We start from the raw sequence: 19,048 nt of genomic DNA, 5'->3' as shown, positions 1-19,048 counted from the left end.
CAGAGCACATCAGGACACGGTCTCGACGCGCTCGGTACGACGCCTGCGACCCGTCTCGGCTCCAGGTGGCACGACGCTCATCGCGCCCGCCAGCGCTGCCGTGCAGGTTGCCACGACGAGGTCGAGAACGCTTCATACGCTCGCCGAGCCTTCCTTTCCATCCCATTAGGCAGCCTGGGAATGGTGGCGGTCAGAGGCAAAGCCTACGAGGGGTGGTGGAACCACATGTCACGGCTACTGCCGGCTCGACCCCACGATAGCCTCCGAAGGCTGACTTTGCGGCACCATCATCGGACGATGTCGACGAGTTGGGTCGCTCTCGCGGTAGCCAGATGACCTCTCATACTAGGAGCATCGGCCATGGCCGCAGGGAGCGCGGGGGAGGGCGCTGGAAGCAACACGGAGCTCCGTTGGAGACGTTTTCAAGATTAGCGTGTCAGAGTGAAATGGCACTAGCCTGAGATCGGAGATCAAGCTCTGACAGGGCGCACGTCGCTCCTTTGACGCCGACGTGACTCACCCGTGCAGAGCACATCAGGACACGGTCTCGTCGCGCTCGGTACGACGCCTGCACCCGTCGGGTCAGGTGGCACGACGCTCATCGCGCCCGCCAGCGCTGCCGTGCAGGCTGCCACGTCGACAAGGTCGAGCACGCTTCTATACGCTCGCCCAGCCTTCCTTTCCATCCCATTAGGCAGCCTGGGAACGGTGGCGATCAGAGGCTAGAGGCCTATGAGGGGTGGTGGAACCACATGTCACGGCCACCGCCGGCTACTAAAGCCGTACGTAGAGCCTAAAGTCGTACAGACAGCCTCCGGACACCGTTCCATCTGTGATCTGACTTTGAGGCACCATCATCGGACGATGTCGACGAGTTGGGTCGCTCTCGCGGTAGCCAGATGACCTCTGTCCTCTCATAATACTAGGTGAAGTAGGATCATCGGCCATGTGGGATGTGGCCGCAGCGCGCAGGGTCCAGGGACCAGGGTCCAGCTCCACCTCGCCTGGGAGCGCGGGGCCGGGGGAGCGGGAGGGCGCTTGGGAGTTGGGAGCAACACGGAGCTCCGTTGAACGTTTTCAAGAACAAGATTAGCGATAGCGTGGGTCGTCAGGGAACTCAGGGTAAAAATTGGAACTAGCCACAGCGTCACAATCAACTCAACGCGCCGCGCTCCGCCACACCGAGAGGCTTGGTGTCTTCCTCAGTACGTTGGGGGCGCGCCGGGCCGCTTGCTTGCTGAGCGCAGGGGGCGAGAGACGAAGGCGGCGAGGGCGTGGCGTGGGTTCCCCACCCGCGGGGAGAAAGAAGCAATCTCACGCAGGCCTTGCGGGCACCACATCTCGGCCTTATCGGCCTCCTCGCAACATAAGAGGGGGGGGGGGGGGGGCTAAAACCGGGAGGGGGGCAGCAAAGGGGCCCAAGTGTGCAGGCAGTGTGCAGGTGAGGAGGGCCAAAAAGACCTCAGGAACGCCCCGCGGACGCCTCCCGGTCCACAGCCAGGAGTGGCTGGCCTAGCGACCATCGCTCACTTCTTGCCGTTGCCGAAGATGGCGCTGAACTTGGCGGCCGTGGCGGCGAGCTGGTCGCTCATCTTGGGGCCGGTCTTGGTTTCCGCCAGCTTGCGGCGCCCCCCCCCAGAAACCTCGATGTCGGGGGGTTCCGGCGGCGAGCTTCCGTCGCACGGCTTGAACTGGTTCGAGAACGGGCTGCACCACTCGGTGTACCCAGCCGGGCCCGACCACGCCGCGCCCTTGAAGGGCCAGGAGTCGTAGCCGGGTCCGTAGGGAATCATGGGCGGCTCCCCGGCCGTGGCGTTGCCCCGGGTTGGGTACCCCTGCGGGAAGACTGCGGCACAGGAGGAAAAGGTGGTGTGAGGTGGGTTTTAGTCCAAATGCACAGGGTTTTGGGGGGGGGGGGGGGGCGAGGCGCACAGCAGTCGGAGCATGGCTGGCAACCGACGGCGGCGACTCCTTCGGGGTCGCCCCAGCCTAGGCGGAACAAGAGGAGTCTGTGAGTGTGGGCAGGGACGGAGGGGGAGGAGGAGGAGTCGCACCGTAGTGATCGATGTTGCCGTCGCCCCAGCCGAGGATGGCGCCCGCGTAATCGTCGGAGCACGCGAGGATCTCAGTGGGGAACGAGGTCGTGTTGGGGAACGAGGCCCCAATCCACGGGTTCTCGGAGTAGCAGAGGTAGGGCGAGACTCCCTCAGGGCAGGGGCCTGGTCCGTAGACGGTGATCATCTCGCCCGGTCGCTCGGCGCAAGCCTCACTGCAGGCCCCAAAGCCGGTTTGGTCAATCCAGGCCTCGGAGGCTTCCAACGTGGGCATGTAGTCAAAGATTGCGCGCGGCGTGAAATTCGTGTACGGATCGCCGCCGCGGGTCTGCATGCACTCCGACGGGTAGCCATCCGGGAAGACTGCGACGGAGAGGGGAGGGGGGTTGAGAGGCGCGTGTGCGCTTGTGCGTGCGCGCGCGGGCGCTGCAGAAGCGCGGGCACTGGGGGGGAGGGGGGAGGGGGGGCGAAGGCGCACAGCACTCGTGGCAAGCCGCACAGCCCACCGCCTCGCGGCAAATCTCGCTCCACCAGCCGTAGCGGTCGGCGCCGACGCCGCCGCAAAGCGCCCCCGGGAAGCCGCCTGCTGGTCCGTCCCCTGGTCCACTCGCGCAACCGGTAGTGTAGGTGATGCCGGCAGTGAGATTGAAGGCTTCGGCGATGGCTGCGAGGACGGGGTTGTGAGCGAGCGACATGAAGAGGTCTACGTCGGTGACGCCACTTCCAGGCGCGGCGGTGGTGATGGTGTTCATGGTGAACTCGGCGGTGCAGTAGGGGCCGCAAGGCGTGTCTGGTCCGAAATTTCCGGCCCACGATTCTTGGCCTATGGATCAGGAACGCGAGCCCCCTCTTAGGCATGCGCGCCATCCAGCAGCTGCGGGGGTCCGTGCAGCACACCGGCGGGCGAAAAATGCACACCGATGCCGGGGAAAGCATCCGTCTGGGGGCCCAGCGCCGTGCAGCCGGGGTCGGGCATCGAGGAGAATCCCGCCGCCTTGCCGGCGAGGAGCGCGAGGAGGACGCGGTACATCATCGGAGGAATCTGCGCGGGGCGGGGCGGCGGGGGAGTGAGAATAGTGTCTCGAGCAGCGGCGGGGGCGGGGGCGGCAACGGGGGCGAGGGGGCTGGAGGCGGGGTCGAGGCGGCTGTAGGCGAAGACGCGTTAGGCTTGCCCGGCGGTTTGGAGGCTTGCCAAACTTGGGACGGGGGGGCGCGGCCGCGCGAGCGTCGGTGAGGCGTCGGTGATGGGGCGGCGGGGTTTGATTTGGGGGGTCGGAGTGGGAGCTCGCCCGGTGCGGTGGGCGAGTGCACGCGGCTGGGCGGAGAGCGGGGCGTGCCGCGATGGGCGGCGATGCCTTCTGATGGCCGTGCTCTTGAGAGCTCGCCGTGTTCTTGCCTGCTGTTTTGCGATATCATTGCATAACCCCCTGGCTCGGGGTTTTCTTCTTCACGCCGGTGCTTGTGAGTTTCGCTCGAGCGTGTCGTCGTCATCTGTCTCGCGTCCACCCATACCGCGTTGGTGTCCAGTCCGAGCCTGACTTCTTCAGACTTCACATGTTTCTCGACGATCTAAACAAAAACACAAAATCCTTTTCTCTCCGAGTGGAGGGGGCGTCCTGCAGTTAAGGGGAAACCCGGTACGCGGGGCTAACCCTCGGAGACCCGTGTTTACTTTAAGGCCCTTGCCCTGCGAACGCGCACCCCCGGGGCTAGGGCTTTCTTGCCCGCAACCCGATCCCGATCATCCGGCCCGCTGGGTGCGCTTCTAGATTACTCGGGACGACATTTCGACATTTTTTCCGTCGCAGTTTACTCGGGGCGTCGGGGCCCCGAGTAAACTGAAAAAAACAGAGGGGACCACATTCACATTTCTTTCCGTCGCAGTTTACTCGGGGCCAGCCGGAGTAAACTGAAAAAACCGAGTAGTTAGACATTTTCCGTCGCCCGAGTAAACATCTGGCTGTGGAAAAGCCGCCGCCGAACGCCCCCCTCCAACGTGCGCAACCACTACACGGACTCCTCGCCCTTCGCACGAAACGCTGCTGTCACAACGTCTCAAACAGCGCGTGAACAGGGCTCCAGGCCCCAAATTACGTGTGAGTGTTAGAGTTGTTTGGTATTGCTAAAAATTAGTCAACGTCTCGCCGCCCTGTGCACCAACGCCGCGTCTACACCCGCTTTCCCATCTCGCTACATGCGGATGCGCGCGACCGACGGCTGACGGGAGTTGAAACGCAGTCGATACAACAAAACAAACACTACACGTTGACGACATGCGACCTGATGTTCTGTACACAGGTATCAGCACATACTACTACTCGCCGCCGGCTGGTATGGCAGGTGCACGCCGCCCTCCTGCATACGCTGCATTCTTGCACCCGCACCCCCTTCGCGGCTGGCCACATTTGCGGCACATGTACTGCTTAGGAGCACGCGGTACGGCCGATGCCGAGGCCTCGCCATCGATCTAGTAATCTGTGAGGAAATATTTGTTCGACCGAGTAATCTACAATCCTAAAATTTTGTTCGATTCCGAGTAATCTGTGCTCGCCGAGTAATCTGAAAAAAACATTTTCAGATTCCGGGTAATCTGAAATTCTTCCTTTCAGAGTTGTTTTGTTTAAATTCTTCCTTTCAAAAATCTGTGTTAGACAGGTGTATTTTATTTTTGCTTGGGCGGACAGCATGACGGGGTAGGTAGGGTAGGTCTGGGCCCTCCCGTCGGGGTTTTCCCTCTCCTCACGCCGGAATTTTCACAGCAGAAAAAGAAATTTTCCGCGGAAATCACGATGTCAACCCTCCCCAAATGGGTGATCTGATGCTTGTACGGCTTGAGAGTGGCCTCCCATGTCACAAGAAGGACTGTGGATGCAGGAGAGTACCACCAACCATCACTCTAGTTTGTATAGTACCCCACCTTCACCCCGCCAGTGATTTCTTTTTTAGTTTCCCATAAGTAGGGTAGGTAGGTAGGTAGGTAGGTAGGGGCAGGGCAGGGGCCGGTCAGGTTTTTCCAGAATTTCATCATGCTGTCCGCCCAAGCAAAAATAATATACACCTGTGTTAGAGAGAAAAACCGATCGCGCGCCGCCGCAAAGCGGCTCAACCTCACTCAGCCAGAGCCGCCGCCAGTGAGGCCGCCACTTATCAATTCGGCTCCGAGACGCCTAGCAGCCGCTTAGTGCAATTCGGCTCCGAGACGCCAAACGATGGCATGATCGCTCCTCCCACGCTGGAGCGCTCCGAGTCCGACACAAGATTCCTCCGGCTCGCACAAAACTTGAACCAGGCGCGAAAGGAGGGAGCGAAGGTGCAGGCGCGCGCCAGCCTCTCCTTCTTTTTCGCCGGACTCGCCCTCTTTTTTGTGGCGATTGTCTTCGACATCGTCCTCATCTCCGGCGGTCTGATCGGCGTGCCGTACAAAGCCGCCAATTTTGCTCAGCCCTTTTGGCTGAGCGGCATCCTCATTGCGCTCCTTGGTTTACTGCCCTCGTACCAAAAGAGCCAGATCGTCGTCGCTGGCATTATGGCGATCTCGGCACCGCTTGGCGCCTTCGCCTTCACCTACACCCTGGACCCTCCGCTATCCGTTGTCTGCGCTGCGGATTACACATCAGCGACTGCTGATGGCTGTGCCATGCAAGTTTACTCAACTGTCGCGTACGCGGTCACGGGTATCACCTGCTCCGCCTTGGTGCTGCCCGCGGTGCGCAGGCGCGACGGCACGTGGGCGATGCAGCCTAGTGTCCGACTGCGTCGCCTTTGGGCGGCGGCGCGGCTGATTTGTCTCTTGTTTGCAGCCAACACCTTGCCGCTGGGCGTGGTGGCGCTCGTCGAGGGCGTCGACTATCTCGGCGCCGCGGCCAACCTCTTCGCCGGCTCGTGCGCGCTGCTCCTCCTGCTCGCCTTCCGCCCGTCGAGCCGGCGGCGGATGCACGCCCTCCTCTTCGAGCACCTCCACTTCGACGACCAGTCGCGCGCTGCAGCTATGGTGGCCAGCATGACCGGCGGCATCACTGCCGAGGCCGCGCTCCAGTCGGCGAGCCTGAACTTTCGCGTCGTCGACTTCTCCGAGCTTCGCGCGGACGACTTTGCCAGCAGCCAGACCCACGGAGGACCAGCGACGGCGCGCAGGGGGGCGCGCACGAGGCGCGTGGCGCTCGGGGAGTGCGATGCCTTCGTCTCGCACTCGTGGTCCGACGACGGCGACGCCAAGTTCTGCGCTCTGCGCACGTGGGCCGAAGCCTTCACGGCCAGATTCGGCCGCACGCCGCTGCTGTGGGTGGACAAGTTCTCGCTCAACCAGGGCAACCTCTCGCAGGGCCTCGCCTCGCTTCCCGTCAACCTCGCCGGCTGTGCACGTCTTGTGTGCCTCCTCGGCCCGACGTACCTCGACCGGCTGTGGACTCTGCTCGAGCTCCTGACCTTCACGCGCATGGGAGCCGACCACTCCGCCCTCGTCGTGCTGCCCATCGGGCGCGGCGTCCCGGCGGCAGGCGCGGAGGACACGGCGGGTCTCGAGGCAGATCAGGGGGGGCGCGGCGCGAAGGCCGAGGTGATCGAGAAGGTCAAGGCTTTCGCGCTGCGCGACGCCACGTGCTTCGACCACGCCGAGCGCGACCATCTGCTCGAGGTGATCGCCTCCGGCTGCGGCAGCCACTTGGCCTTTGAGCGCATGCTGCGCGCGGTGCTCATGCCCGCCCTCACCGGCTCTGTCCGCCCGACGGTGGGCGTCCGCCGCCTCTCGGGGGACTTCGCCCAAGCCATCAGAACCTACTTTACGCAATCACGCCGGCCGTCCGCCACCAGATCGCCGCCCACGTGAAAGGTATGTGCGAGTGTGTTGTAGACCATGTTGCACACGTTACGTCACAGAACTACACGAACACGTAGTCGCATGTGCCTGCCCTCAACAACTCCCCGCGCCCGCGGTGCCGGGGCGCGGGCGGGCGGCCGTTACCGGTTACGTGCCGCCGCACGCCGCATTATGATCGCCGATCATTCTCTGGTAGAACGGGTACGCAGGAGAATCGAGAAACCCCTCCCCAGACAAAACACAAGGGAGAGAGGTGGGTGGGTCACAGAAAGACGCCTCTCTCTCTCTCTCTCTCTCCCTCCCTCCCCCCCCTTCTCTCTCTCTCTCAATCTTAACCCTTTTCATACCGCGGCCTCCCGGATCTTGCGCCTGTAAAAGTAGTTGTGCTCCGCGTCTGGCAGCATGTCCCTCTCCGCGAGCAAGCGCTCCGGGTAGGTGAAGCGGGCTGCCTCCTTTGAGAGCGTGCAGCCACCGTCGACCCAACGGCACAGCTTTCCGTCCATGAAGTTGTCGCGAAGGCAGGACCATATCGTCTCCTCACACTGGCACTCGTTCCAAGTCCGGTGCCGGTGGGCGCTGGTGCTCGCGCACTCTTTACACTCGGCCACGTCGATGAACGGGCCAGAGAAGGGGAAGTCGACCGCCTTGCTCCAGAAGTTGACGGTGGCATTGCAGTACTCGGAGCGGTGGCAGCCACGCCAGGGCTCAAAGTAGCCCCTGTTGAGCTCGTCGAGCCGGCGGCGCATCCCGACGCTGATGGCCGCCTCCACGTCCCCGCCGGCTCCTGGATCGTTCAGGTCGCGGTGCTCAGTCGGATCGTCCGAAATGCGGAAGAGGCACCCCAACTTTGTTCCCTCCGAGCAGTCCTTTGGCAACGTACCCCTTCCCCCAAAGGGGGCGGGGTTCCATGGGCGGCAGTCCGGTGGGAACCACGAACTTCTGTTGCCCCCGATCCCAATGGGACAGGAAGCGTTTGGGTATTCGGGACCCATGTGCATGTCGAAAGACGTCATGCCACTGATCAGCTTGTACCAGGCTGGATCGTCTTCACCGCCTTTGCGCGCCAGTAGTGCCTGCGTTGACAGCTGGAGCTCCCATCGCGCCTCCGGGCACGATGTCGGGAAGGCGATGGAAGGCCAGAGGTTGACCGAGCTCACGGGCTGCACGCCAACGGAGTCATCCGTCGGGTCGACGCCTGCGAGGTAGCTGAGCGTGGAGTACCAGTCGGCGACGTGCGACACCACGCTCGAGACGCGCCCCGCCCCCTTCCTCAGAACAGTCCGCTGCACAAAGCCGCCTGAGATAAAGGCTGGCACGCGGAAGCCTCCATCAAAGTCGCCGCCTTTGCCACCCCGGAGCGGATAGTTATTGGCACCCGCAGTCGTGCCTATCGCGCCACCGTTGTCGTTGGTGTAGATGATCAGTGTGTCCTGCCACATGCCTTTCTGCCCGAGCGCCGATACGAGGCGGCCAACCTGCTCGTCGAATATGTGCACCATCCCCAGGTGCGCGATCCGCTCTGGCAATGCACATTGGCCGTACCGAAGGCCATGCAGGAGGGTCTGACCGAGCTTGCGGTTGATCATGCAGGTGCCGTCTTTATCCTTGCAACCCGGGTTGTGGTCGCACCAGGCCGCTGCAACGGAGTCGAAGGTCTCATCTGGAAGCTCGAGATGAGTGTGCGCGGCGCGGCTCCAAAAAAACAGTGCGAGCGGCGTGAGAGCGTCGTGCTGCTCGATGATTTCCACGGCGCGATCCATGAAGAGAACCTCCTCATAGCCGCTCTGGTCGGGGTCCGAGAAGAAGTCCTCCCTTGGCCGGTCCCCATCGGGGTAGTCGTCGTAAATCGCGAGGTACCGTTCGTATGCCCAGTACGCTTGCTGGCCAGATGCAGTGTCGCTGCTCGAGCCGTTGAACAGGTCGATCGCGTACGGTGCCTTTGGACCCCAGTCGTCCGGGCACAGTGGGTGGCCTGGGCCGGCCGTGTCTCGCGGCGTGTCAAACTTGTAAGCCCCATTTGAATGCGAGTAGAAGCCGAAGAAGGTGTCAAAACCACGAGATGTTGCAGCGTGGGACTGCGTTGCCACGCCGAGGCCGTCGGCCTTGCCGACCAAGTGTGTCTTGTAACCAGCCGCCTTGAGCTTGTGCCCAACTGTGGTGACGTTCAAGGGCAAGCCCTCATAGCCCCACGATGCGTTCGTCCCTCCGTCCCAGGTGTCGAGGTCTCCCAGCAGCACGCCCATCTGCGTCGGCAGCCGCCCACTCAGAATGGACTGCCGCGACGGCGTACAGGTGAAGTAGGCGTAGTGGCGTTCGAGGAGCACCCCCGAGCGAGCGAGAGTGTCGAGATGGGGAGTGTAGTTGGTCCAGGTACCTTCAAAGGAGTCGTACGTGCCTGGGATTGTGGCGGCAGCATGCCGAGCGGAAAAGCCGACGTTGTTGTGGCCGACGTCATCCGTGAGAAGCATGACGACGTGAGGCCTCTCTCCGGCACCCGGTGCTGCTCGCGCGCAACTGACAACTGCCGCAGCTCGCGCGCAGTGGAGGAGCAGGAGCATGGCGCCGCCACGCATCGGAGATGATGCGCAAGGGCGAAGTGAAAGTGAGACGGGATGGTCGGCAAGGGCCAGGCAATAAGTGAGCTGTGATGGCGAGAAGAATTTTACAACCAAACTCCCTCGCAGGCGAGAAGAAAATAAAAGAAACCTGCGCTCACCTTGCGCTCCTGTACAAAGATCGCACGGGCGGCGGGCGGGGACCTGTTCCTTTTTATCCAACGTTTTTTATTTATTTACTAGATGAGTTTGTGTTGTTGAGATCTCAATGGACGCCCCAAGAGTGAACCTAATAACTCTCAGCGACAGCATCCCAACTGCTTATCGCAGGCAAGTTCGTGCTTCAGAACCGCCTTAGCCATGGGGGAGAGGTGCTCTTTGTACGCAGCCGGTGTTCGTCTGCGGTGCGAAAGCCTTAGGGCACTCGATCCAAAGTACGATGCGTTGCTTGCATTCGCAACGAGCACCGCAAGCATCTTTGGGAGTAGTGCCGCTGAATTCTCAATGACGCCCAGGAAGGCATACTGCGGAAGCATTCTCTGCACCGGCGCCATTTTTATTACATTCCGCGGACCGCGCCCCGCGGGTGCGTGCGCGCGCGCCGCTCTGGCCTCTGCGCTCTAACCGGTTCCGTCTCGCGTCGGTGGTGGCTGTTTGCGCTTCGGCGGCGCTGCATGTAAACGGGGTGTTGAACCGTAAACGGGGTGTTGAACAAGGCATGTCAGTCACTTACACACATACAAACACTCTAAAGTGTGCATGTGTCGCGCAAACGTCTCTGTGGGTTGTTCAGTGTTCTGCACCGCGCCCTCACTCCGTGGGCTGCCTTACACGTACCGCCCGTCCTTGAAGACCTTGTTGCTCTTCTTGCGCCTCCCCCCCGCCTGCGCCTCTGCCTTGCGCTTGCGCTCCGCCGCCTCCTCCTGCCACTTGTCGTGGTCAAAGTAGTGCGCCATCATCCGCTCGCCCCCGGTCCGCGCGAGGCCCTTGAAGTCCCAGTAGTTGTCCCCCGCGCGGTGCGCCGCCTCGAACCGGCCCGTCGCGCCGTTGAAGTGCCCCTCCACCGAGTACTCCTCAAACGCCGGCCGCTGCAGCGGCGCTGTGCCCCCCGCCGCACCGGCACCGCCGTCGGCGGCCGCCGCGCCGCCGCCGCCTACGTCCAGACCACACGCCCCGCCGGTGACCAGGGCTCTGCTTGGGCACTACTAGGGACCTACTGGGCACTACAGGGACTGGGACTACTAGGGCCTACTAGGGGCCGCCGCGCGCCGAGCAGCGGCACGCTGCTGATCGGCCGCGCCGCCTCCTTCGCCTCAGAGACGTGGCGCACCTTCGTCTCTGGCGGAAGCATCGCCGCCGCGCGCCACCGCTGCATCGCCGCGGCCGTGAACGGGCCTGCAGTGTGGGTACGCCAGCCTCGGGGCGGGGATGTGGTCATGTGCAGAGTGTCTAGAGCGCGCGCGTGAGTACGAGGGGGTGCGAGCACAGGGAATGCAGCGGAAGACGGTCGAAAACAGCCGAGTCCGTGTCCTCTCGAGCGCTGGCTGGAGCACACGAATACGTCCGCTTCTAGGGTGAGCGGTGCCCTGCTCGGCGCCCGTATCTCCCCACATCTCGCCCGCATCTCCCCTACTCTCGCTTCTAGGGTGAAGCGTGCCCTGCTCGGCGCCCGTATCTCCCCACATCTCGCCCGCATCTCCCCTACTCTCGCTTCTAGGGTGAAGCGTGCCCTGCTCGGCGCCCGTCACGTCCACGTAGAGCCACATCGGCACCTCGCCGCCTCTGTCGAGCGACGGGAGCACCGGCGGCGGCGCGGGGAGGGCGCGCGGCGCGGCGAGCGCCGCCGCGAAGGGCTCCGTCTCGCGGAGTGGCGTGAAGGAACCACCGGCGTGTGCCGCGGCGGCCTGAGGGAAGAGAAGGCCAGCTTCTCGACACGACTCGAGCCAGCTTCTCGAGCCTGTGTGTGTGTGTGTGTGTGTGTGTGTGAGTGTGTGTGTGTGTGTGTGTGTGTGTGTGTGTGTGTGTGTGTGTGTGTGTGTGTGCGTGTGTGTGTGTGTGTGTGAGCGTGTGAGCGTGTGTGAGCGTGTGTGTGTGTGTGCGTGCGTGCGTGCATGTGTGTGCGTGCGTGCGTGTGTGCGTGTGTGTGTGCGTGCGTGCGCGTGTGCGGCTGCCTCGTTTGGGTCCGAGAGGAGGACCGAGCGGCGGACCATGCGCGACGCCTTGATGTGGCCCGCCTTGAGCCAGCCGAGCAGCTTCTCCGCGGAGAAGGGGCCCTGCACGCGCCCGCGGTCGTCCCAGTACTCCCACAGCGATGACGCCTAGTCACAGCTTGCTGCGGTCGGCCGCGCGGACGCCTGGTCTCTCGCAAGACTGCGACAGCGACGACGCCTCGTGCGCGCTCAGGCCACCTCGCGGCTCCTCCCCCCCGCCGCCCGCCCCCGCCGCCTCTCCCGCCGCCGCTGCCGCCGTGTCGCCACCCGGCGGCGGCGGCGCGGGCGGCGGCGCGGGAAGCGGCGCGGGAAGCGGCGCGGGAAGCGGCGGCGCGTCATCATCCCTCACGACGTACGGCGCCAGCTCTGGCCACTGCTCCATCGGCCGCCTCTCCGCCTTGTCGCGCGGTGCGCCGTGCGGCAGCCGGAAGACTGGCCGGCTCGCCTCGAGCAAGCCTCGCGAGAGCCACGAGCGGAGCTTCGCGGTCGTGTACGGCCCTTGCTCGCCGCCGCCGTCGTCGAGGTACACCCAGCTCGGCCCGTCCCCCTCCCGCGCACCTCTGCCGGCGGCGGGCGGCGCCGAACTAGCCGTGTCGGCCGCCGCGGCCGCCGGGGCGGCACTTGGCGGCGTGGCCGCGGGGAGGAGCGCGTCGGCCGCAGCGAGGGGCAGCGGCTGGTTGGCGCGCAGGTTGCGCTGCACCTGCTGCCGAGCCCTGCGCAAGGCTTCAGCAGGGGGCAGCGCCGCCGCTGCCGCCGCCGCCTCCGCCGCCGCCGCCGCCTCCGCCGCCTCCGCCGCCGAGGCAGCGGCCGACGCGGGCACAGATGTGGGCACGGCAGCCGAAGTTGCTGCTGCCGCTGTTGCCGCTGCTGTTGTTGCGGCTGCTGCGGCGGAGGCGGCGGCGGCGGCGGCGGCGGCGGCTGCAATGGCGGCGGCGGGCGCATCGCCGGAGGCCTCGGGCATGACCGCGGCAGCCGCCACCTCAGCCCCTCCCGCCGCCGCCTCCAGCTCCGCCGGTGCTGCGCTTGCTTTGGCATCTCCTGCCTCCACCTCCACCGCCTCCGCCGTTGCCTTCCCCTCCGCCGCCTCTGCCGCCTCCGCCGCCTCCGCCTCCGCCGCCGCCTCCGCCGCCTCCGCCGCCGCCTCCGCCGCCGCCTCCGCCTTCGCCCTACGCAGCGCCTCCTCCTCCTCTCGGCTGAGCGACGCCTCGCTCCCCTTGCTCGGCGGCGGAGGAGCGACCAGGTCCTCCTCCCAGTCCTCCGGCACGACGCTGAGGAACTCCGCGTACCGTCCGAGCGGCTGCATCTCGGCGGCGTCTGTGCCAGCGGGCCCGCCGCGCCGCGTCGGCTGCAAGTACCCCTCGCGGATCCAGCCTTGCAGCTCGGACGTGCTGAAAGGGCCCTGCACGCCGCCGCGGTCGTCCTCGTACACCCACTCTAGCCCGTCCTCATCCTCGAACTCGGGCGGCGCCAACTCCTCGTTGCCCTCCTCGCCCCCCTCACGCGGCGACTCCCCCGCGCCCGCCCCACCCTCTCCGCCGCCGCCGCCGCCGCCGCCGCCGCCGCCGCCGCCGCGCGTGGCCTCCGCCTCCGCGCCCGCAGCCGCCGCAGGCCGCTTCGGCCGGCGGCGGGCCAGTTCGGCCTCCTCGGCGATCTCTGGCCACGAGCCAAGGTCGAGGAAGGCGCCGCGTCGGCCGCGCCGCACGAGCCGCACCGGCCCGAGCAGCCCCTGCCGCACGAGCGAGCGAATCTGCGCCGTCGAAAGAGGGCCTCTCTCCTCGCCGACGTCGTCTTGGTAAAACCACTCGACCTCCGCCGCGCTCACGCCGCCCGGCAGGACCTCGTCCTCCTCCGCGGCACGCTCCGCAGCAGCGCGCGCCGCATGGCTGTCGACGCGCGTCCCAGCCGCGTCCGCTTGCCGCTTGAGCAGCGCGCCCAGCCGCTGGAAGCGCATCGCGCCAGAGGCGAGTCGCGCGAGAACGTCGTGGCTCACAAGCCCGTCGTGGATCATCGCGTGGACCTGCTCCTCCGAGTACGGGCCCTGCTCCGCGCCCTCCTCGTCGACGACGTAGAACTGCATTCGGACACTGGGCACGGGACTGGAATGGCGCGGCTGCGCGCCCGCACCGACACCACTGCGGTCGCAACTCGTTTCTTCCCAACTTCCCATAGCGGTATGACGGCCTCTTCGACGGCCCATAAGGGGCCGTTGTCTGCTGTGCCTTTTGTGGTGCTAGTTCGTGCCAGTCTGCTGTGAGAGGGGCTTGTATTCGTAGAATTCTTCCCATACGAGGCTTGCATTTAAAGAATTCTTCCCACCCCATTCATGCATCCCCGTCATGCTCGGGTGATCAGCAGTGAGAGATTTTTAGCAATACCAAACAACTCTAACACTCACACGTAATTTGGGGCCTGGAGCCCTGTTCACGCGCGCGCGAGACGTGCAGACAGGGTTGCCAGGTGAGAGCGAATGGCGCGGTTCACGCCTCGCACAACAGAGAGAGAGATGCGCTCTGCATGGTGGGACATAAAAGAGAGCGAGTACTTGGGCGAGTAGGCCGTGCGGTCAACGCTGCCGCGCGCGACTTTGCGCGCGAGGCGGCGCAGCTTGAGAACGGCGGTGGGCGAGAAGCCGCCGCCGAACGTCTCTCGTGGAGCAGCAGGTTGAAGTTGTTGCGCTTGACAAAGATCGCGTCGTGGTAGAAACCGCGATGCGCCTTGACGTAGCCGTGGCCGGTCTTGTGGTCGAAGGGTTGGCCGGGCTGCCCGCGCGCCTTGCAGCCCATGTTTAGGCGGCGGGCCTTTTCTTCGGTGTTGCCGAAGGCGTAGGAGTGGCCAACGGAGGCGGGCGTGCCGCCACTCGAGGCGTTGCCAACGCCCGGCGAGGAGGTCTTGAGGAGGGGCGTCCAGAGCTTGATTTCATTCACGTCATCGCATCCTCCCGGTCCCGCATGGGGTTCCGCGAGGTCGACCTTGTACCCCTCGTTGTACTGCCGGGTGAGCTCTGGTTTCTCCTTGTCGCCGTGCACGACCGGCGCGTTGGCCGGGGCGCGCATCGCGTCCGCCCAGGCGGCGAGGACGCCGTCGTGGGGCCGCCGGTGGTGGGCCTTGTTGTAAAGGTAGTCGCCGAAGAAATCGACTGGCATGCCCCGCTCGAGCGCGACCCGAAGGGTGGGAAGCGCCGCGGAGAGCCAAAGGCCGAGCTTTCGCTGGAGCTCGTCTTGGAGGGTGTCGGAGGAGAGGGCGGTGGCGTACGTACCGTCGACACGGACATCGAAGGCCTTGCCGGTGTTTGTTGTCAGCAGTAGGGAGCTCGCCGTCCACAACGTGGGGCTCAATGGATATGAGGAACGCGGGGCTCCGATAGGGTCCCGCGCCGGTCGGGCGGGGTTCATCCCATACCTTTGCTGAGCACATGCCGCGACTCGGGAGGAGATGATCTACGACCAGGAACTGGCTCGTTCGAGTCGGCGGACTGTCGCAGAAGAAAAGGAGACAAACTAATCCGGACGAAATGCCCGCCGACGGCTCTCGCAGCGCGATGGGGAGAATCGCCAGAGCAAAGAAGAGAGCCGAGCAAACAATTGATAAGGCCATGCCAGGGCTCAAGAGGTATCTCGACAGCCTTCCTACAGAGGCCAGCTCGCCACCGTCACCGCAAACTCCCCCGGAGAGTTCGCCCACCACAGGACCGATGTCCATGTGGGTCAGTCAGTGTTCGTCGTGGCGACCGAGTGCTCGCTGAGCGGCACCGAAGTGTGTCGCTACGGGCGGGATATGCTAGCTATTCTCGATTGCTCACCTTGGTACGATTGCTTGCGCGAAGGCAGCGGAGGCGCGCAGCGAGAGACAAGCGATCCTGCTGCTGCAAGAGCAAAGCAGGTTAGGCCGAGCGACTGTCGACTCGAGCGTTGGTCGATCTGCGCGTGTAGGCGGAGTAGGTAACCACCACGGCCGCGGCACACCTCGCAAAGGCGGCCCGTGTGTACAGCGCGCCGAGAGGTCGCGCGACGGGGCCGAGTCGAGCGTCGCGCTCAAGCCGCTGCCTCTGGTTTGCATCGCGCGCCACACAGCGGCATGTCGATAGCGATGCAGCGCCCCAGGGGCACCCGAGAGGGCGCCTGCGCGGCCGAGGGGCGCGCTAGAGCAGCCCGGTGAGCCCTAGTGAGGCGCGGGGCTCATTGAGCCCCACTCTTTGCGGGGCATCTGTCTTGCGTCCACCCATACCGCGTTGGTGTCCAGTCCGAGCCTGGCTGTTCTTCACCTTTCTACCTACCTACTGGATAGGGTCGACGGTCTCGGGCACCGCACCCGTGCTGCCACAAAGCACAATGATCAATGTGCTGCCACAAAGCACCACTAGCGATTTCGCGCGGAGGGCGTAGTGAAGTGCTGGGGCGCTCACTGTGTGTTATTCGGGTGGGGATCCATCAGTGGTAAGCGGCTTTAGTCACAGATCCAAGCTCAGACGTCACACCAACACCACAAACACGCTCACTTCGCCGCTACTGTAGATGGGCCTCCGGGGGCCCATGCTACGTCGAAGTACGGACCCGATCTCGGCACTCACGGGCTGCCACGCGCCCGCGCGCGCCGCGGGCCGCACCGCCCATGCCCCCGGGTCACCGACCCCGCCTCTCGGCCCTCTCGGCCCTCAGGAGCGTGCGGGAGACCGGCGAGGGGCGCGCCGCGCGCCGCCTGCAGCGCCGCCAGAGGCATTGTCGGCTCCGCTGGCGGGGTTCCCGCGCGCCCGCCCGCGCCCGCGCCCGCCCACGCCGCGCCCGCGGGCTCCGGATGCGCCGCCCTCCTTCTCCTTCTTCTCGATGGCAGTCCACGCGTGCTTGTCGACGGGTCGGCGGCGTGGTCGAGGGGAAGGTCGCCGGTGGCCGCAACTCTGCCGCCGTCGCTCCGCCGGCTCTGATCGAGTATCGGGCGTTGAGGGCGGCGGCGCAAAGCGGCTCTGGCGCATCCATCGCCACGAGCCTCGCGTCGGCGGTCGTGGCACACCTGGTGGCGGCTCTCGGGGCCGTCTCTGCGGCGCTCGACACCGTATGAGGTCGCCGGCGGCCGCACCTTAGTTTGCCGCCGTCGCTCCGCCGGCTCTAACCGAGTATCGGGCGTTGAGGGCGGCGGCGCAAAGCGGGTCTGGTGCGCCACGGTCACCACCCTTGCCACCGGTCCGCCCTTGCCGCCGCCCTTGCCACCCTTTGCCGCCTTGCCTCCGCCGCGGGCGGCGGTGGGAGCGGCCTGCTGGGCTAGCACGTTGGTCCGTGGCTGTGGACGGGCACGTGGAACGTCAATTCATGTTCTAACGGCCTCCGGGATTCAAACAAAAAATAGCCAGCGCCCTCTCGCAACCCCCCCCACCCAGACGCCCCCCCCCCCCCCCCCCCACCCGGACCACTCCTCCCCGGGATGTGATAGGTCTGTTGTTGGCAAGAGGACAGAGAGAGCTCACACACGATCACAGCTCACACCCTCACGCCCCCGGACCCCCCCCCCACCCGGACCACGGCCTCTCCCCTCTCGAAATGCTCCTCCGACGTTTGTCGCTGCCGTCGCTGCGCTGCCGTGTGGGAGCGCCGGCGCTCGGGCGGGCCGGGCCATCGTCGCTCCGCTCGCTCTCGTCCGCCGTGCCGCTCGCGCCGCCGCCGCTCGCGCACGCGCCGCCGACCGAGCTGGGGCCGCTCGCGCTCAACAGGATACGGGACAACTACGGCGCGAGGCTCAAGAAGACGCGCGTCGGGCGCGGCGTCGGGTCGGGGCGCGGGCGGAAGAGCGGCCGCGGCATGAAGGGCATGGCGGCGCGCGCGGGCAACAAGGGCTTCCTCCTGCAGAGCGGAGGCCAGACGAGCGACGTGAAGCGGATCCCGAAGCGCGGCTTCTACCGGCTGAAGCGGGAGTACCTCGGCGTCAACCTGCAGGACCTCCAATCGTGGGTCCTCTCGGGCCGCCTCGACCGGCCGGCCGCCGACGCGCCCATCACCGTCAAGACGCTCTTCGACAACCGCCTCATCACGCTGCGCGCGGCGAGAGGTAGCCGAGACACGGCCGAGATACGGCCGAAGGACGGGGGAGGCATGGCCGATATGTGGACGTGCGATCTGCTTCTCGCACGGCTCCGACGCTACAGCGAGCGACCCAGTCCGCCAATTCATGATGACCACCCCGAACCCCTTCCCGACAGCCCCCGCCACCCACCGCCGCCTCCCGGCGCAAGGGCGCCGCCTCGCTGACAGCCACCGCCACCGCCCCCTCCAGCCTGGCGGCCCAAGAGACGCCTCCTCCGCCCCCACCTCCTCCGACTCCGCCTCCCCCGCCACTGCTCCCTCCGCCGCCGCCTCCTCCGCCCCTGCTTCCTCCGCCGCCGCCTCCCTCGCTGCCGCCTCGTGTGACCTCGCTGCCGCCTCGTGTGACCTCGCTGCCGCCTCCGCTCGCTAGGGCGTCTCCGGGATCAAGCTGCTCGGCCGGGGCGGCGGGCAGCTGCAGGTGCCACTGCACGTCGAGGCGCAACAGCTCTCGGCCCCCGCTATCCAGGCGAGTGCCGCAGCACGTCCACGACACGTCCACGACACGTCCACGACACGTCCACGACACGTCCACGACACGCCCACGACACGGCACGTCCATGACACGACACCGTGCCACGTCCATGGCAGGCGCACGCACGCACGCACGCACGCACCCACACACACACACACACACACACACACACACACACACACACACACACGCACGCACACTCACACACACAGACACACACACGCACACACACACACACACGCACACTCACACTCCCGCCACACACCGCATTCAGGCCGTCGAGGCGGCAGGCGGCTCAGTCACCGCTGTCTACTACTCGCCCCTCGCGCTGCGCGGGCTGCTCAAGCCCGAGGCCCCACATCTCCCCATATCTCCCCCATATCTCCCCATATCTCCCCATAGCTCGCGCTGCGCGGGCTTCAAGCGCGAGGCCCATGACTCCCCGTATCTCCCCCGTATCTCCCCATATCTCCTCCTATCTCCCCGCATTTCGCGCTGCGCGGACTGCTCAAGCCCGAGGCCGCTGTCTCCCCCTCCGCCAACCCCTCCCCCACCCAGCCCGCCACCACCGTCGCCTCCGCTGCCTTCTCCGCCTCCTCCGAGCCCACCGCCACCCAGCCCCCCAGCCCCATCTCCAACCCCCCTCTCCACCAACACCCTCGCCGCCTCCTCCCAGCCCTCCACCGCCCAGTCCACCCCACCAAGCCCACCTCCGCCTTCTCCGCCGCCGTCGCCTCCCCAGCCAACCCCCCAATCCTCCGTCGCCATCACCGCCGCCAACCCCACTCCCTCCGTCGCCATCGCCGCCTCCACCCTCGATCCCCCCCCCCCCCTCCTAAAAACTAATAGTCGAACCTGGACCATGTCCGACTC

At 65.6% G+C, this 19,048-nt stretch overlaps 5 protein-coding genes across 5 annotated transcripts in view; 2 read left to right on the top strand and 3 right to left on the bottom strand.

Moving 5' to 3' along the window:
- Positions 1-2,053: 2,053 nt before the first annotated feature.
- EMIHUDRAFT_443353 (hypothetical protein) lies at positions 2,054-3,432 on the bottom strand (the record flags this gene model as incomplete). Its single annotated transcript, XM_005779244.1, has 4 exons — positions 3,410-3,432; positions 2,952-3,096; positions 2,533-2,877; positions 2,054-2,417 (listed from the first exon to the last, which is right to left on the bottom strand). Coding segments are annotated over exons 2-4 (843 nt in total), but the record flags the coding sequence as incomplete, so codon positions are not given.
- Positions 3,433-5,268: 1,836 nt separating this feature from the next.
- EMIHUDRAFT_236433 (hypothetical protein) lies at positions 5,269-6,879 on the top strand (the record flags this gene model as incomplete). The annotated part of the gene is made up of 1 exon (XM_005779243.1): positions 5,269-6,879. The coding sequence occupies one exon, from the start codon at positions 5,269-5,271 to the stop codon at positions 6,877-6,879; it is 1,611 nt and encodes a 536-aa protein (XP_005779300.1).
- Positions 6,880-7,017: 138 nt separating this feature from the next.
- EMIHUDRAFT_236432 (hypothetical protein) lies at positions 7,018-9,338 on the bottom strand (the record flags this gene model as incomplete). The annotated part of the gene is made up of 3 exons (XM_005779242.1): positions 7,018-7,095; positions 7,218-7,973; positions 9,108-9,338. The coding sequence occupies 3 exons, from the start codon at positions 9,336-9,338 to the stop codon at positions 7,018-7,020; spliced, it is 1,065 nt and encodes a 354-aa protein (XP_005779299.1).
- Positions 9,339-10,097: 759 nt separating this feature from the next.
- Positions 10,098-12,592, bottom strand: EMIHUDRAFT_443352 (hypothetical protein). The gene is made up of 5 exons (XM_005779241.1): positions 11,814-12,592; positions 11,597-11,743; positions 11,131-11,329; positions 10,668-10,820; positions 10,098-10,578 (listed from the first exon to the last, which is right to left on the bottom strand). The coding sequence occupies exons 1-5, from the start codon at positions 12,015-12,017 to the stop codon at positions 10,253-10,255; spliced, it is 1,029 nt and encodes a 342-aa protein (XP_005779298.1). The 5' UTR covers positions 12,018-12,592; the 3' UTR covers positions 10,098-10,252.
- A 4,571-nt stretch (positions 12,593-17,163) lies between these two features.
- Positions 17,164-19,048, top strand: part of EMIHUDRAFT_114923 (hypothetical protein) — a gene marked incomplete at both ends in the record, with an annotated part of 2,686 nt that continues 801 nt past the window's right edge. Inside the window, 2 exons of the mRNA XM_005779240.1 lie at positions 17,164-17,619; positions 18,074-18,173. Coding sequence (XP_005779297.1) covers positions 17,164-17,619; positions 18,074-18,173 — 556 coding nt within the window. The remainder of the gene's footprint in view (positions 17,620-18,073; positions 18,174-19,048) is intronic.

This window comes from Emiliania huxleyi (assembly GCF_000372725.1).
Source record: "Emiliania huxleyi CCMP1516 unplaced genomic scaffold EMIHUscaffold_234, whole genome shotgun sequence".
NCBI classification, from domain to species: domain Eukaryota; phylum Haptophyta; order Isochrysidales; family Noelaerhabdaceae; genus Emiliania; species Emiliania huxleyi.
Note: the sequence above shows the minus strand (reverse complement) of the source record. Positions and strands in the feature narration are given on the sequence as shown.

Coding starts and splice junctions, on each gene's coding strand:
- EMIHUDRAFT_443352 (XM_005779241.1), bottom strand. CDS start 12,017: ATGGAGCAGTGGCCAGAGCTGGCGCCGTACGTCGTGAGGGATGATGAC. Junction 11,330..11,596: donor TCCTCTCGGACCCAAACGAG/GCAGCCGCACAC, acceptor CTCTTCCCTCAG/GCCGCCGCGGCACACGCCGG. Junction 10,579..10,667: donor GCGGCCCCTAGTAGGCCCTA/GTAGTCCCAGTC, acceptor GTCTGGACGTAG/GCGGCGGCGGCGCGGCGGCC.